We start from the raw sequence: 16,303 nt of genomic DNA, 5'->3' as shown, positions 1-16,303 counted from the left end.
CTAAATTAAACAGCAGGAATACCATCAAGGCCATCAACATCTTGGCCTTACGGGTCATCAAGTACACTGCGGGAATCATCAACTGGACACAGGCTGAGTTGGAAGCATTGGATAGAAAAACTCAGAAGCTTACGACAATGCACCATGGCTTACACCCGCACAGTGATACTGATAGATTATACCCAGTGGTGGGATTCAAATAATTTAACAACCGGTTCCGGTGGTGGGAATTCAAATAATCTAACAACTGATTGTTTACCAGCACCATTTTAACAACCGGTTCTGCAGAAGTGGTGCGAACCTGTTGAATTCCACCACTGATTATACCTTTCCCGGAGATCTGGTAGCAGAGGCTCACTGCAAGTACAGCAAACAGTGGAAGAGGAGAAACATGCACTGGCCGATTATGTGAATAAAAGTCAAGAACAAGCATTGATTGAGGTGAAGGACAGACATTTGGTGAAGACCCAGAAAACCAAACGAGAATCCAGAAAAAAATGTGATTAAAATGAGGACTGAAAGCTGGCACAACAAAGCACTGCATGGCCAATTTCTGGAGAAGATCCAGGACAAGGTAGACAACGAAAAGACCTGGCTGTGGTTAACAACTGGAACTCTGAAAAAGGAAACTGAATCCCTGATTTTAGCTGCTCAAGAGCAAACCATTAGAACAAATTCAATCAAGGCCAAAATAAAAAACAACAACCTTGGATGACGCAAAGTGCAGATTGTGTAAGGAAGCTGACGAAACTGTAGATCATGTCCTCAGCTGCTGCAAAAAGAATGAACAGACTGAGTACAAACAGAGGCACAACTCAGTGGCCAAGATGATCCACTGGAATTTATGCAGGAATTACAACATTAGGACAGCTAAAAACTGGTGGGAACATTGTCCAGAGACAGTCATGGAAAATGAGAAGGTCAAGATCTTATAAGACCTCCGAATCCCAATGGACAAAGTGTTGGCACATAAGACCCCAGACATCACTGTTATTAAGGACAAGGAAGTGACCAAAATCGACATAGAAATGCCTAGTGTCAGCAGGGTCATTGAAAAAGAACACAAGAAGGTCACTAAATACCACGATTTGAAAATCGAGATTCAGTAACTATGGCACGCACCAGCTGAGGTCGTCCCAGTGGTAATCGGTACCCTAGACGCCCTTCCGAAAATGCGAGGGCAGCACTTGAAACATCTTCAAATCGACAAAATTAACATCTGTCAGATTCAGAAGGCAGTCCTGCTGGGATCCACATGAATACTACGCTGATACATTACAACTTCCTAGGCCTCTGGGTGAGGCTCGGATTGTAATGAAAGGCCATCAACCAGCTAAAGAACTGGCGGCTGTGATGTCAAACAATAATAATTAATGGACCAAGGCTCTGATTCAGTATCGGGCGGCTTCCTATGTGTTTAAGGAAAGGCTGGGGCTCAGCGGGAAAGAACCTGCTTGGCAGAAGGGTTGAATTTTAGCTTTAAAAGGGGCTTGGATAGATTTATGGAGGAGAAATTGATCTTTGGCTACCAATCTTGAATCCTCCTTGATCTGAGATTGCAAATGCCTTAGCAGACCAGGTGCTTGAGAGCAGCAAGGGCAGCAGCAGAAGACCATTGCTTTCACATCCTGCACGTGAGCTCCCAAAGGCATCTGGTGGGCCATTGTGAGTAGCAGAGTGCTGGACTAGATGGACTCTGGTCTGATCCAGCAGGCTCCTTCTTATGTTCTTATGAATGGCCAGGCAGTAGGCAACTTGAAATATCTCCACCCAAGACTTTGGTGAACCGATGTCAGTGTGAGTTGACCATACTGGCCTTGGGGTGCTGTGTGGTTTCCGGGCAGTATGGCCGTGTTCTAGCAGCATTCTCTCCTGACGTTTCGCCTGCATCTGTGGCTGAATGCTGCTAGAACACGGCCATACAGCCCGGAAACCACACAGCACCCCAGTGATTCCGGCCGTGAATGCCTTCGACAATACATACTGGCCTTGATGGACCCATGTCTGACTCTGTACAAGGTAGCTTCAGGTATATGAAACCAATGCACATAGAGAAAATAATCAAGTGCATACTGTACACAGATTGTACATGTATTCCTTGTAACCTTGTGAACAGAATTAAAGAATTCAATGGCTGCCGGGCTGCCAGTTCTCAAACATTGAGCAATCTGAAATGAAAGGCCTTCATTTCAGGGGCTGGACTTGATGGCCCTTGGGGTTTCTTCCAACTCTATGATTCTACGAAAACCAGAGCCACTCCCAAAGAGCATCGTGGAAATTCAATCCTCAGGTGCCAGCTGTTGTCAAACCCATTATGAATTACTCTGTGCCATTTTTCGAGTGGCGCGGTCCATACACTCGAAAGCTTTCCCACACCTCAATGCTATTCATCCTTTTCCGACCGCTTTCAAGACCTCGGACACTTCAAGCTGCCCACAAGGAAATTTAGCCCCACTTCTGGGTCGGATTTCAAGCAAGAAGCCAAGACGGAACACTGTAGGTACTCTGCAAAACAAATGTGGGCTACTTTGGGTTTCAGAAGTCCCGCCAAGATTCTCAAGGAGCTTAAGAGAGCAATCCCAGGTGGTATTACTGAAGTCCTAAACCCATTATTTCAACCGACTAGGACTGGAGGAACTCTGCCAGGGTTGTGTAATAAAGCACACCGACTAAATTCACATTATTAACACCTGCCTCTCCAGGACAGAATAAATGGCTTACTCAACCTATCAGCTGAAGGCTGCAGTTCCTACGGCTCCCAAATACTATCAGCCACTTCAGAGAAAGAAATAGCTGGAAGACAAGACGGACATTCTGAATTCAGATGTCATGGGCAAACCATGGTTTGCTACAAACAAAGCTTGGTTATTATTGTGTTCGTGTGCTCCTACGAACAGCTACACCCGTCTTACACCTAGCAGAGATTGAATTCATCCTGACCCAAGACACGTCTGATCAAATCATGCGATCGATGGTGAGATCTAGATTCAGGTTCTGGGAGACATTGGCCAGAGGATGGCAGGGGACAATGCCAAGGGCCCACGCTCCAAAGTGGCCATTTTCATCAGGAGAATGGATTTCTGTTGATCAGCTGCAATTCTGGGAGGTATGTTTACCAATGCTGGGCTGGGAAACTCCTGGACATTTGGAAGGTGGAGTTTGGATGAGTGTGATACGTCATGGAGGTAGAATCATAAAGCTGGAAGAGACCCCGAATTGAGTCCAACCCCTGCCATACAGCAGACAACCTGCGATCATCCTTTTAGCAGATGCAGTGGCCTCTATTTAAAAACCTCCAAAGAAGGAGACTCAATCACACTCCGAGGTAACATATTCCACTGCTGAACAGCCCTTACCATCAGAAAGTTCCTCCTAATGTTCAGGTGGAATCTCTTTTCCTGAACGTTGAACCCATTACTCCTAGTCCTAGTCTCTGGAAGAAGAAGAAGAAGAAGAGTTTGGATTTATATCCCCCCTTTCTCTCCTGCAGGAGACTCAAAGGGGCTTACAATCTCCTTGCCCTTCCCCCCTCACAACAAACACCCTGTGAGGTAGGTGGGGCTGAGAGAGCTCCGAGAAGCTGTGACTAGCCCAAGGTCACCCAGCTGGCGTGTGTGGGAGTGCACAGGCTAATCTGAATTCCCCAGATAAGCCTCCACAGCTCAGGCGGCAGAGCTGGGAATCAAACCCAGTTCCTCCAGATTAGATACACGAGCTCTTAACCTCCTACGCCACTGCTGCTGATGATTAAGCCACATCATTGGAGCAGCATAAGACAAGCTTGCTCCCTCACCAACATGACTTCCCTTCAAATATTTCAACATGCTATCATGCCACCCCAACCTTCTATTCTCCAGAGTAAATATACTCAGCTCCCAAAGTCTCTCCTCGTAGGGCATGGATTCCAGACCTTTGACCATGTTAGTTGCCCTCCTCTGGACCCGTTCCAGTTTGCCAACATCCTTCTTGAACCGTGCTGCCCAGAACTGGACATAGTATGCCAGGTGAGATCTGACCAACCTAGAGCAGAGTGGTACTATTACTTCACCCCTCCAAAGCAGCCATCTTCTCCAGGGAAAACCGATCTGGTGTCCAGAAATCAGCTGTAATGCCGGGAAATCTCCAGGCCACACCTGGAGGTTGGCAACCCCACATTTCTGGGGTGGCTGCGTTGACAAACCAGAGTCTACCAGGAAACAGAAATTCAGGCATTCTGGTTTGAGCGTCATGATCAGTGAATTCAGAAACCGAAGCAGCCACCGGGAGAGAAGAGTTGCCGACTGGATTGGGAAATACCTAAAGATTTTGGAGGCGGAGCCTGAAGAAGAAGAGTTTGGATTTATATCCCCCCTTTCTCTCCTGCAGGAGACTCAAAGGGGCTTACAATCTCCTTGCCCTTCCCCCTCACAACAAACACCCTGTGAGGTGGGTGGGGCTGAGAGAGCTCTGAGAAGCTGTGACTAGCCCAAGGTCACCCAGCTGGCGTGCATGGGAGTGTACAGGCTAATCTGAATTCCCCAGATAAGCCTCCACAGCTCAGGCGGCAGAGCTGGGAATCAAACCCGGTTCCTCCAGATTAGATACACAAGGTCTTAACCTCCTATACCACTGCTGTGGGTTTGGCAAGGGGAAAGTCTTCAACACGTTATAATGTCATAGAGTTCACCTGGAAATGCTGCCATTTTCTCCAACTGAACAGTTCTGTTGCCTAGAGACGTCACAACAGCAGAAGAGTTCCACGCCCCAACCGGAAGATGGCTTCCCTGGAGAACATGGCTGCTTGGGAAGGCTGGACTCTACGGTATTACACCTTGTTGAGATCCCTTCCCCAAGCCCCTCCCTCCCAGGTATTTCCTGACCTAGAGCTGGCAACCCTACAGCAAACTGAGGCATTGAGGGCTTTTCCCTTTCTTTCAAGGGGGCAACAACAGACATCTGAGCTGGCCTCCTTCTGCCACTCCAACCCCACAAATGGGAGAGATCGACCACAACCTGTACACATGCATTCTCGGCTGCAGCCTTCACCTCAGCAATGGATTTGGACCATCCTGATTAGATGGGGCCTGCTTAAACACCAGCATTGGCCTCTGTTATAGCCTTCTAGAGGAATATAGTTGCCTGGTGTGGAAAGACAGGAATCTACATTGGATCAACCTTAGTCTGATCCACCACGCCTTTTTTAAAATTATGTTCTTCAGCCAGTCAGAGGAAAATCGATGCAGGCTACAACCAGACCCTTGGAGAAAAGAGGAAAATAAAATTGGAAGGGTTTTTTTTTTTGCTAGCTATGGTGGGAGGGGGCCCTCGGAAAGTGGAGAAGAACAAAAGAAAAGCATTTGGGGGAACTTGCAACCTTTCAGCTAAGAGAACCTCAGATCCCCGCCCCCCACAATCTAAAATCACCCCAAACCCAGGGGCTCTCTCTACTCCAGCAAGGGTTGCCAGAACCAGTCTGGGAAATACTGGAAGATTTCGGGAAATAGAGTTTGAGGAGCGGAAGGTTTGGGGAGGGGACTTCCATGTGGTATAATACAGGCCCCACCCCCCAAATCTCCAGGTATGGCTACTCTAGGTATAATGTCAGAGTCCACCTTCCAAAGTAGCCATTTTTCCCCAGGGGATAGATCTCTATCACCTGGATATCAGTTGTAATAGTGGAATATCTCCAGGCAACACCTGGAAATTAGAAAACCAAAAAGAATTCTGCTCCAAAAAGCCCATCGGTACCTCAGTACTGTATATTAATAAATGCTTATAAAACAAATAACTTTGTGTGTTCTTTCAGCAAAACATACACTGCACAAGATAATTTATTTCTTTTTTTACATACATTCAAACGAAAGAATCCAATACAAAATGTTGGAGCTACGAAGACAGAACAAATCATATATAGCTGGACAAGCTTACGTCGCAGCCATATTAGCTGACTTTAAAGAGCCGTCGTTGCAAATGGAATCCAGACTTTGGGCTGAAAATTGGGCACTGGTAAAGTAAGACTTGGTTCTCAAGGTCCGATTTCATGCTCAAGTTACAGGTTGCAAACAGAATGCAAAGACCATACTCCACAATGTAATTCTCGATTTCCAGGAGCTGGCTTCTAATAGCTCTACTTGAAACCCTGGACCATTTACTGCCTCTGCAAAGTATTCATTTCCCGAGAGTAAATATTTGCAATCTCATAACAGTTACAGCTCCTTCACCTTCCTATTCTTCTTCGCAGATAAGGAAGTTGTGTTTGGAAAGGGATTCTCCGCAACGACCCGAGACGGCCTCAAAAGGCAGAGCGGGTAAACACTCAGGAGAAACGGAGTTAAGCGCTGGAAACCTGGACAGGATTCAGAACATTAAGTACCATTTAATTTTGATCCGAGTCCAACAGGTTTGGGAGATATAAGTTTTTGGAAGTCAATGCTCACTTCGTCAGAATGCATGTTTGAAAGTTCCAATTCTGACTTGCACCTGCTGAAGGGAGCTATGACTCTCAAAAGGTGATACCCCTAAAAATGTTGAATTTTAAGGTGCGACTGGACTCGCATCTAACTCTTCGGCTGCAATCCGACATGGCTACCTTTTGAAACCATTTAAGCAGGATGACTGTTGATGGGGCGATCCAAAGTGAACTTGAACAACTCCCTTTGGAAACCCAAGCTTGCTGGGGGTAAAATGTAGATGATTGGGGAACCGCATTACCCCATATGTCCCTACTGAACGCAGAGGCCAATTTGCTGCTGGTTCCCGGCCCCTCAATGATGCGGCTGGCCTCCATTCGGGCCAGGGCTTTTACGGCCCTGGCCTCTGCCTGGTGGAACGCTCTTCCTCCAGCTGTCCGGGCCCTGTGGGATCTTGGTGAGTTCCGCAGGGCCTGTAAGACGGAGTTGTTCCACCGGGCTTTTGGAGTGTCCGGCCGCTGATGTGCCCCCCCCCACTTTAGTCTCCTGTGTTTGGGGACCCTTTCCCCCCTCTTTGGGAGGGTTTTAATAAGGATTTTATTGCTGACGCTGTTTTATATGCTGACCGCTGTGTTTATTTTAAATGGGTTTTTAATTGTATGTTGTATAATTATGTTGTCCACCGCCCAGAGCCCTTTGGGGGTAGGGCGGTATTAAAAAACCCTCATAAATAAATAAATAAATAAATAAACAAACCATTATCTGCCTAGTAAGAATTGTGAGTGACATCACCACATGGGGCCAGTACTGACTCCCCCCTTTTAAACAACCTAACAAGACTTTTGCCCCCACGACAAGACTTCTCTTGTTGTGATACTGCCCTCTGGCTAGAGTGGCCTGGGAAATCAGGAAACTTTTGAGTGAACCAGGGACGTAGTGCCATAGGGTCCGCCCTCCAACGCACCATTTCCTCCAGAGGAGTTAAGCTTCACAACCTGGGGATCTGCCTGTCACTCAGGAAGAACTGCAGCTCCTGCCTGGAGGTTGACAACCAGATGAAATCAAGAACTTTCCAGAGGTGCTGAAGAAGAGCTTCCTTTCTGTCCGCCAGATCTCCACGAGGAGCTTCTATCCAAGAACACAGTCAAATTAAGCAGACCCAAACAGGAGAAAAACTGAATCCTCAAGCCAAACATTATCAACGCAAACTCCCTATGGCACAGGTGTCAAACTCGCGGCCCTCCAGATGTTATGGACTACAGTTCCCATCATCCCTTGCCAGCATCGTGCTGGCAGGGGATGATGGGAACTGTAGTCCATGACATCTGGAGGGCCGCGAGTTTGACACCTATGCCCTATGGGGTTCCAAGATAACTGACTCCCACACATATTCAATACAGAGTCATTTCCAGTTCACTTCCAGTTGAGAGGGCCTAGAACTGCACTCAGATGCTTTTAATTTAATCAATTAAAAAGGTACCTCCCAGATTATATCAGGTTTCTAGACCTTTTAAAACTGCTTTACTTATTTGAGATGCAGTTAGCCGCAATGACTTTAATAGAGACATGCTAGCTTGGAGTATGCAAGAGATTTGTGCAGGGCAATCTTCTAAAAGGCAGCATGGTGTAGTGGTTAGAAAGTTGGACTAGGACAGTGGTGGCAAACCTATGGCACGGGTGCCAGAGGTGGCACTCAGAGCCCTCTCTGTGGGCACGCGTGCACAGAGTTCGTCCATGTGATAATATTGTGAATTATTTCAGAGGAGAAGTTATTAGAATTAAAATCTGAGACCCTAGTTTTGGGGAAACAGTGCTTAGGTAACTCTGTTAGAAATGCTTCTTAAACCTACTGATTGCCTCATGGGAAGAAAGCGTGATCCTTTACCTGCAAGTAAGCTTGGTTACTGGCAATGGAGTTTGCTTTTGAGTAAACCCTCCTAGGGTCGTGATTCACTCATTTGAAGTGTTGCACAGTTGCTTCAAAGCAAAGCCACCGACTACCACCAAGCTTACTCCCGAGTAGCAGCGTGCCTACTGGAACCAACCGTTTTTTCTCTATACTAAAACCTCAATTATTCAGGTTAAATTGACGTGTTGGCACTTTGCAATAAATAAGTGGGTTTTGGGTTGCAGTTTGGGCACTTGGTCTCGAAAAGGTTCGCCGTCACTGGACTAGGATCTGGGAGGCCCAGGTTTGAATCCCCACTCTGCCAAGGATGTTTGCCCTGGCAACCTTGGGCCAGTCGCATGTTCTCAGCCTAATCAACCTCGCAGGGTTGTTGTAAGGGAAAAACAGCGGAGAGAGGAGTGGTGTAATCCGCTTTACGTCCCCATTGGTGAGAAAGGAGGGATATGAATTTAAAAAGCACCCAAACCATCAGCCTTTCAAATGCGAATATATGCAGATGTAATCAACTATATGAGAAAGACCACCCATGCAGGGTTTTATCAAGCAGGTGGGAGACCTACAGAGGAAGCCCCACCCCACAGGGGGTAAGGGACACTCTTCTAGGACCTTGAACCAAAACAAGAGTGAGCCAACTGCAGTATTTTTTTTAAAGTAATTTTCTCACTTGGCCAGGCAGGCGAGAGGAAATCTTTGGCTTTAAATCACCTGTCCTGGATAAAAGGCCTATTTAAAAAGCCTAATCTTTAAGATGATCCAGGGGGAGGAAAAGGTGTGAACATCAATCATTTTTAGGCTTTTGACTTTCACAGTCTCCCAGTGAAAGAGGTCATATTATCTAGCCGCAAAGCCCCAACACGCACGGATGGTTTATTTCAAGGGCTGCCAGGAGCTGGATCTAACTAGCAGAGTCCCACCTCTTTCCGCACCTGGCAAACCAAAATAAATATACTCCAGCGCTGGGACAAGAAAAACTTCACAGGGCGAAGTATCTTTGATGCGTCCCACTATGGAAAAGACCATCCAACGGATTAGGGAGCCGATGCGCTTGGGGGCGGCTTTGAGGTTGCCAGGTTAGAGTCGGGGGAACATCATTAACCTGGTCTTGCTGGGTTGCCAGTTTGGGATTGAGAAATCCCAGCATATTTGTAGGGGCAATTTAAGGAGGGGTGAGTTTAGGGTGGGAGAGGACCTCTGAGGGGTACAACGCCACTCTCCATATTCTCCAGGGGAAAATCTGATCTGTCATCTTGGAGATCCGTTTAGAAGCAAAAGAGTAATCCCAAAGGACTCCACCTAACCCTTACTGACGGTAGCCACTCTGCACCCAAAGCTAAATTAGCCCTTTGAGTGGGCCGCTAAGTTGCCAAAAAGGCCTTCCTGGGTAAAAAAACACCAAAGCCCTAAGAAATTCCAAAGCCAGGTATAAGAACTCACGGCCCTCCAGATGTTATGGACTACAGTTCCCATCATCCCCCCCTGCCAGCTGGCGAGGAATTACTAGGGGATTCCCTTAAGAACCCCTCTAGGGCCACTATTCTGAGCTTTCGCACATCCCACTAAAAAGCTGTGCACCCCTTGGCAATGGATTTTGCTTCAGAGCCTACAAGCGAATATAGCAGAGTCTGAGAAAGCCCCCGAAACCCCCCCCCCCCCCGATCCCTGCAGTCAGCAGTTTGCGACCTAGTCTTCGGATTATAGATCCTGCTCCCTGGGTGTCCCAGGATGGCAATTTAAGGGATTGTTAGTGTAGTTCAAAAGGGTGGGCAATGGCCCCAGGTTTGAACATTTTCGGGGGGAGGGGGGGCAATGAGTTCTGTGGTGGTCAGCCCATCACTACTTGTGCTTCTTTATTATTGCTTTATTTGTGCTTTATTTATTTATTTATTTATTTATTATTTAAACTTTTAAACCGCCCCATCCCCGAAGGGCTCTGGGCGGTGTACAACACAAAAATGTAAATACAGTTAAATAAATAAATTACTAAAACCATTTTAAAACAGCGATAGCAGTAAAAGAGGCGTCCGCCAACCCCAATTTTAAAATTCTCCCCAGGAAAAGAGAGGGGGAGGTGGCGAGCCATGTTAGATGGAAGGCCCAGGTGTAGAATCAGCTAGGGGCCAAACTGGCCCCTATCATTTATTTACCAGTTTTGCACTTGAGACTCAAGGTGTAGACATGATAGAAAGCAATGTAACTGAATAGCACGAGAGATCTCATCAGCAATGCAAAAGACACAGGATTACTAACATTAGAAAACTGCCAAAAAAAGTTTCAGACACATTGCGTGTGTCTCTTTCTCACACACAAACACACATACATGGCCTTTTAAATTAGGACCCTTCAGCTAATTCTGTTCTAGCCAACTCACATTTGGGAGATTTATTATAGGATTTGCACTTTTTTAGCTCAGCTCCTTCCTTTTTTTAAACATAGAGAATTTACACTTGAAAGACTTGTGATGGGTTTCACACCAACTCTAGAATTGCCGGGAGGGGGCAGGACAAATTATTGAGGGGGCCAAGCCCCTTTTTGAACCACCGTGGCTACCCCTTCTGGGGTCAAAGGGACCCAACAGCAGCTCCAGACGGTTTATATCCTTGGTCCAAAGGAGCCCATCTCATGACTTGGCTGTTGCACGCATCAAGTTGCCTTCTACTGAATGGGATTCTCAGTCCGCCAAGTCAGTATTGCCTACTCAGGCTGGCAGCTGGTCTCCAAGGTTACAGGCCGAGGTCTTTCGCACCCTCTAATGCCAGATGCTTTAACGGGAGATGCCAGGGATTGAACCTGGGGACTTCTGTGTGCCAAGCAGACCCTCTCACACTGAGCCACAACCCCTCTCTATGGCTGTCAGGCAGAGGTCCTCCACATCACCCACAGCTAGTCTTTTTAATAGGACACAACAGGAATCGAACCCGGGACCTGATGCCTACCAAGCAGCAGCAGGTGGATTTTAATCTGGAAAACCAGGTAAGATTCCCCACTCCTCCACCCGAGCGGCAGAGGCTTATCAGGTGAACCAGATGAGTTTCCGCACTCCTACATTCCTGCTGGGTGACCTTGGGCTAGTCACAGTTCCCTCCGACCTCTCCCAGCCCCACCTGCTTCACAAGGGGTCTGTTGTGGGGAGAAGAAGGGAAAGGAGCTTGTAAGCTACCTTAAGTCTTCTTACAGGAAAGAAAAGTCCAAACAACAACATCCAAACAACAACAATAACAACTTCTTCTATCCTTTATGCCTCATTTCATTTTGCACTCCCCCCCTCCCAAAAAAATTAGGAAATATTCAATACCAAAATGATACAATAGGAGAAATAAATGGCAAAGGAAAGCACCAGACTTTGGCAGCGTCGGCACGAGGCCCCAGGGAAAGTTGCCACACAGAGGCAACGATGCATGGAAAAAGTTTCCAACGTTCAGGGCACCTGACACGTGCAGGGAACTCGTGAGCCAAGACTGCGGGTCACACGATCCGGTCCGCAACCTGAGGATCCGGATCTCTTGCAGACGTGCCATTAAAAATTCAAGATAATGGGACAGGAGGGTTAACCCTTTCACTCCATGCAATGTTTCTGTATGTACGCAGTATTATTTACGTGATGGTAAATGGAAGCTTTAGAGGGACCATTTAAATCTGACCAATTTGGGGGAGGACAATGGGTGACGGACGCCCCTTTCTCCAGGGGAGTTGCGCAGCCATTCCTACTCTCTGAAAAAGGGAGCTCAGATTCCCGAAAGCCCTACCCTGGAAATCTTGTTGCGTCTCGAAGGTGCAACTGGAGTCAAATCTTGCTCTTCAACTGCACAGCAACGCAGCTACCTACCTGGAACTACTCCCTCAGAGTAATGTATCATGTGGTCCCAAGAAAGAGACCCTTCTGCTATCCCACCACCCCTATTGAAGAATGTCTGCTGGTTTCGTGAACTATTGATACCTTGCATTTCCTTCCCGATCAGGTTTGAAAGCTTTCCACTGAATTAAATGGAGGAATACCGACTTAGGCCAGTGGTGGCGAACCTATGGCACTCCAGATGTTCATGGACTACAATTCCCATCAGCCCCTGCCAGTCTGTGGCAACTGGCTGGTCACTTGCAAAACCAGATGCTGTTGGACCAATCCAGTAGGGCCCTGAAGTTCTTGTAAGTTGTTAAATGCCCCTTTGGCTTAACCTGTTGAATTGCCACCTTCCTTCCCCTCAAGATCTTCTGAAACACAAGGAGCCATTCTCCAACTCGGGCCCCTTCGGCACATGCAGAATAACGCACGTTCAATCCACTTTCGCAATTGTTTGCAAGTGGATTTTGCTCTTCCGCACAGTAAAATCCAGCTGCAAAGTGCATTGAAAGTGGATTGAAAGTGCATTATTCTGCATGTGCGGAAAGGGCCTAAGTCCGTGGTGGCGAACCTATGGCACTCCAGATGTCCAAGAAGCAAAACCACCAATTCCACCTTTTTATACGCAAGTGACTTAAAGGCTTGCTAAATTCCATGCTCAAGAAATCTGCAATGAAAGCCCGACCGCCCCATCCTTCCACAGGGAAGAGAAGATACCATTTTACAAAACCAGAAAAGCACCGAACTTGCCTTTACCTAGAGATATGGATGTTTGGAATTAACTTTTGGGGCTATCTTTCCAAAGAGAACTGTCCCAAACAAAGGCTAATTCACAAATGACGGCAGCTCTGTTGGATCCGGTCCATCAGTTCCAGATCTGTTAAGAGAACCTCATAAGCACAGCAATAAGAACATAAGAACGAGCCTGCTGGATCAGACCAGAGTCCATCTAGTCCAGCACTCTGCTACTCGCAGTGGCCCACCAGGTGCCTTTGGGAGCTCACCTGCAGGAGGTGAAAGCAATGGCCTGCTGCTACTGCTGCTGCTCCGGAGCACCTGGTCTGCTCAGGTATTTGCAATCTGAGAGCAAGGAGGATCAAGATTGGTAGCCATAGATCGTAGGTAGCCATAGATCATAGGGGCTGTCCCTCTCCAATCAGGGTGTTGTTGGTGTAGAAGTGCCAGAGAAGGATCTGGGAAACACAGGTTCGAAGCCCCACTCCACTACAGAAGCTCAACAGGTGATCTTGGGCCAATCACAGATTGGCTGACCTCGCAGGGTTGTTGTGACGATAAAACAAAGGAGCAGAGTGCAACACAAGCCGCTTTGGGTCCCCATTGGGAAGGCAGGAGGGATGTAATAAATAAAGGAAACAAATCGTGTAGAAAGGTATACTGCTTCCGAATGTGTGAGCTCCACCAACATCATCGGCATCAATTAAGGCTCCCTCGGTGCGGCGGGTTCTACACTGAAAGTTGTGGAACACAAGGTAGTCTGTGCTTTTGTGGGATGTGTATTGTTTATACGGACGTTTTATGGGTGCCGTGAGACGCCCCAAGCCCAAAAGGCTTATTAAATGCAACAGATGAAATAAATTCAGTACCGACAACTCCAAGTTGATGACAAAAGTTTACTCTCTGTGTATTTCTGCGCACCTTAGGATAGGCAAAAAACACAGACGATTGAGCCACAAAGTGGGATTCTTTCGCAGAAATATTGGGGGGGGAGGGTGTTGGCATCGGTGGGGGCCAAGTGGAACTCTAACCCTAGCAAAGCCGGAAGGGGAAGAAGAGGCAATTGTCTGTGTTTATATGCATAGAGAAAAAGAGGTCCCCGGAAGCAGAATGCAGGATTGAAGAGGGGGGCAGGAGGACACATAAATGCAATAATAAACATGAAATGCACGTCCCTCCAGAGCATCCAGCTACATAAAACAGCCATCTTTTCCCCTCAGGCAGATTGAATCTCGAAGCGCATGAAATGCAAGGTTCCCTGTCTGCAGTGGCAAAGCGATGCGGGGGAGGGGGGAGACTCCTGGATCGAAAGGGGGGGGGATATAAATGCAATAAAGCAAGTCCCCCCCCCAGTCCCCCTACTCGTTTCTTGCTCCAAAAGTCCTCTGTGCCTTCCTCCAGCTTCATCTTCGAGGCTCTCCTCCCCGGGAAACCCTTCCCGAGGCCGATCTTGGCTTAACACACACACACACACACCCCACTTCCTCCCGCAGCTCACAACTGCAACGGGACAGGTTGCAGAGAAACGCAGTCGCCGGCCAGGGCCCCGATCCGGGCCTTTCTCTTTCTCCTTCGCGGCGGCCTACCTCGCAGGGCTCCAGAGTAGGCAGCGATGATGGTCTTCATGGCTCCGGCGCCCCCGCAGTCTCAGCCCCGCCGGCGCTCGCGATCCACGCATGCCACGCGCCCCCGGCCGGCCCCAGCAGTCGCGATCCTTGCAGCGATGAGCCGCCGCTGCCTTCGCTGCGCACCCATTTATAGCACCTGCCGGAGCCGGGGGTGGGGAGCCGGGAGGCGGGGCCAGGCGGAGGCCGGATTGTGATGCCATCCTTTGATCCCTTGCAAGGAGGAGGAGGAGGAAGCCGGGGGATTGGACCGCCCGCCGGGAGGCTGCATTTTTCCTTCCAATTTCTTTTCTTTCTTTTTTAAAAAATGAATTATTCTTATTGCAAATCTCGTCATTCTTGCAAATGTTATCATTGCTGCAAAGCGCGCCGTTATTGCAAACGCGATGATCCTTGCCAATTCACTGTTAATGCGAATATTATAATCCTGTTAAAGATCGCTATTATTTGCAAGCCTTGTCGTTATGTGCAAATGTTGTCGCTATTATTGCAAAGGTTACCCTTCTCGCCGGGTTTCTTCGTGTTGCAAACTTCATCGCTATTGAAAATGCGACCGTTCTTGCAAATTGTGATCGTTTCTCGCCAAGTTTATTTACGTCGTGGACGTCATCGTTGTGGCAAATATGATCATTATATGGCAAATGTTATTCTTGCAACATTTACCATTGTGGCCGACATCATCATCATTTCAAATGTTATAATTATTTTAAAGCTTGCTATTATTGCCAATACTATCCTTATTGCAAATAATCGAATTACATTATATTGCAAAAGAATTACACTACTGTGAACTGGATGTCTTGTTGCATATCAGAGGTGGCGAATTCTCCCTGCTATTTCTTGCAAAGCCGCCCCCCCCCCCCCCAATCTCCCCCATCCCAGTAACAGGGAGGATAGAGGAGTTCTTCAGGGGGGAGGGAGAAGGGGGGGATGTGAATCACCCCAGAAGGGTGGTTTTTCACATTGTGACTAGCTAATACAAAACAAGAGACTGGAAGATATTTCAGATTAATTAAATATGTTGTACAGAAGCAGGGGGCACGTGGAATGATAAAGTACAGCCCGACTTCATTAGATCTCGGAAGCTAAACTGGCTCGGAATTTGGAAGGGACCCCACCCAGGAAGGCTCTGCAGAGAAAGACAATGGCAAGCCCATCCCTGCTTCTCAGATCTCAGAAGCTAAGTAGGGTCAGTAGTTGGATGAGAGACCACCAAGGAAGGCTCTGCAGAGTATGCCAACAGGAAACCCACCTCTGCTTCTCACTTGCCTTGAAAAGCCCTCTGGGGGTGGCTATACATTGGCGACAACTTGACACACTTTCTACCACCAAACAACCCCCACCATGACCTGCATGGTCCAGGTTAGCCTACTACTCTGATGAGATTGTGGAAGTTAACCCAAGTTGGCCCTGGTTAGTATTTGGATGGGAGACCACCAAGGAAGTCCAGGGTGGCTATTAGCAGAGGCAGGCAATGGCAAACCACCTCTGCATGCCTTTTGCCCTGACCTGCATGGCCCAGGCACCAGATCTTGGAAGTCCAGCAGGGTCGGCCTTGGTTATACTCGGATGGGAGACCACCAAGGAGGTCCAGAGTCGCCGCGCAGAAACAAGCCATGACAAACCACCTCCTTGAAAATCCCATCAGATGGAGCTTCATGCAGTTGTCATGAGCCTATTGCAACTTGATGGCATGCTTTAATTCGCCCTGACCTAGGTGGCCCAGGCCAGCCCAACTATGTCAAAGCTCAGAGCTAAGCAAGGTCAACCTTGGTTAGCACTTGGATGGGAGACCACCAAGGAAGCCAGG

At 47.8% G+C, this 16,303-nt stretch overlaps 1 protein-coding gene across 1 annotated transcript in view; it reads right to left on the bottom strand.

Moving 5' to 3' along the window:
* Nucleotides 1-14,630, bottom strand: part of DGAT2 (diacylglycerol O-acyltransferase 2) — a 41,280-nt gene extending 26,650 nt beyond the window's left edge. The window contains exon 1 of the mRNA XM_048493032.1: nt 14,455-14,630. Coding sequence (XP_048348989.1) covers nt 14,455-14,494 — 40 coding nt within the window. The 5' untranslated portion in view covers nt 14,495-14,630. The remainder of the gene's footprint in view (nt 1-14,454) is intronic.
* Between the last annotated feature and the right edge of the window lie 1,673 nt (nt 14,631-16,303).

This window comes from Sphaerodactylus townsendi, linkage group LG04 (genome assembly GCF_021028975.2).
Source record: "Sphaerodactylus townsendi isolate TG3544 linkage group LG04, MPM_Stown_v2.3, whole genome shotgun sequence".
NCBI lineage: Eukaryota > Metazoa > Chordata > Lepidosauria > Squamata > Sphaerodactylidae > Sphaerodactylus > Sphaerodactylus townsendi.
Note: the sequence above shows the minus strand (reverse complement) of the source record. Positions and strands in the feature narration are given on the sequence as shown.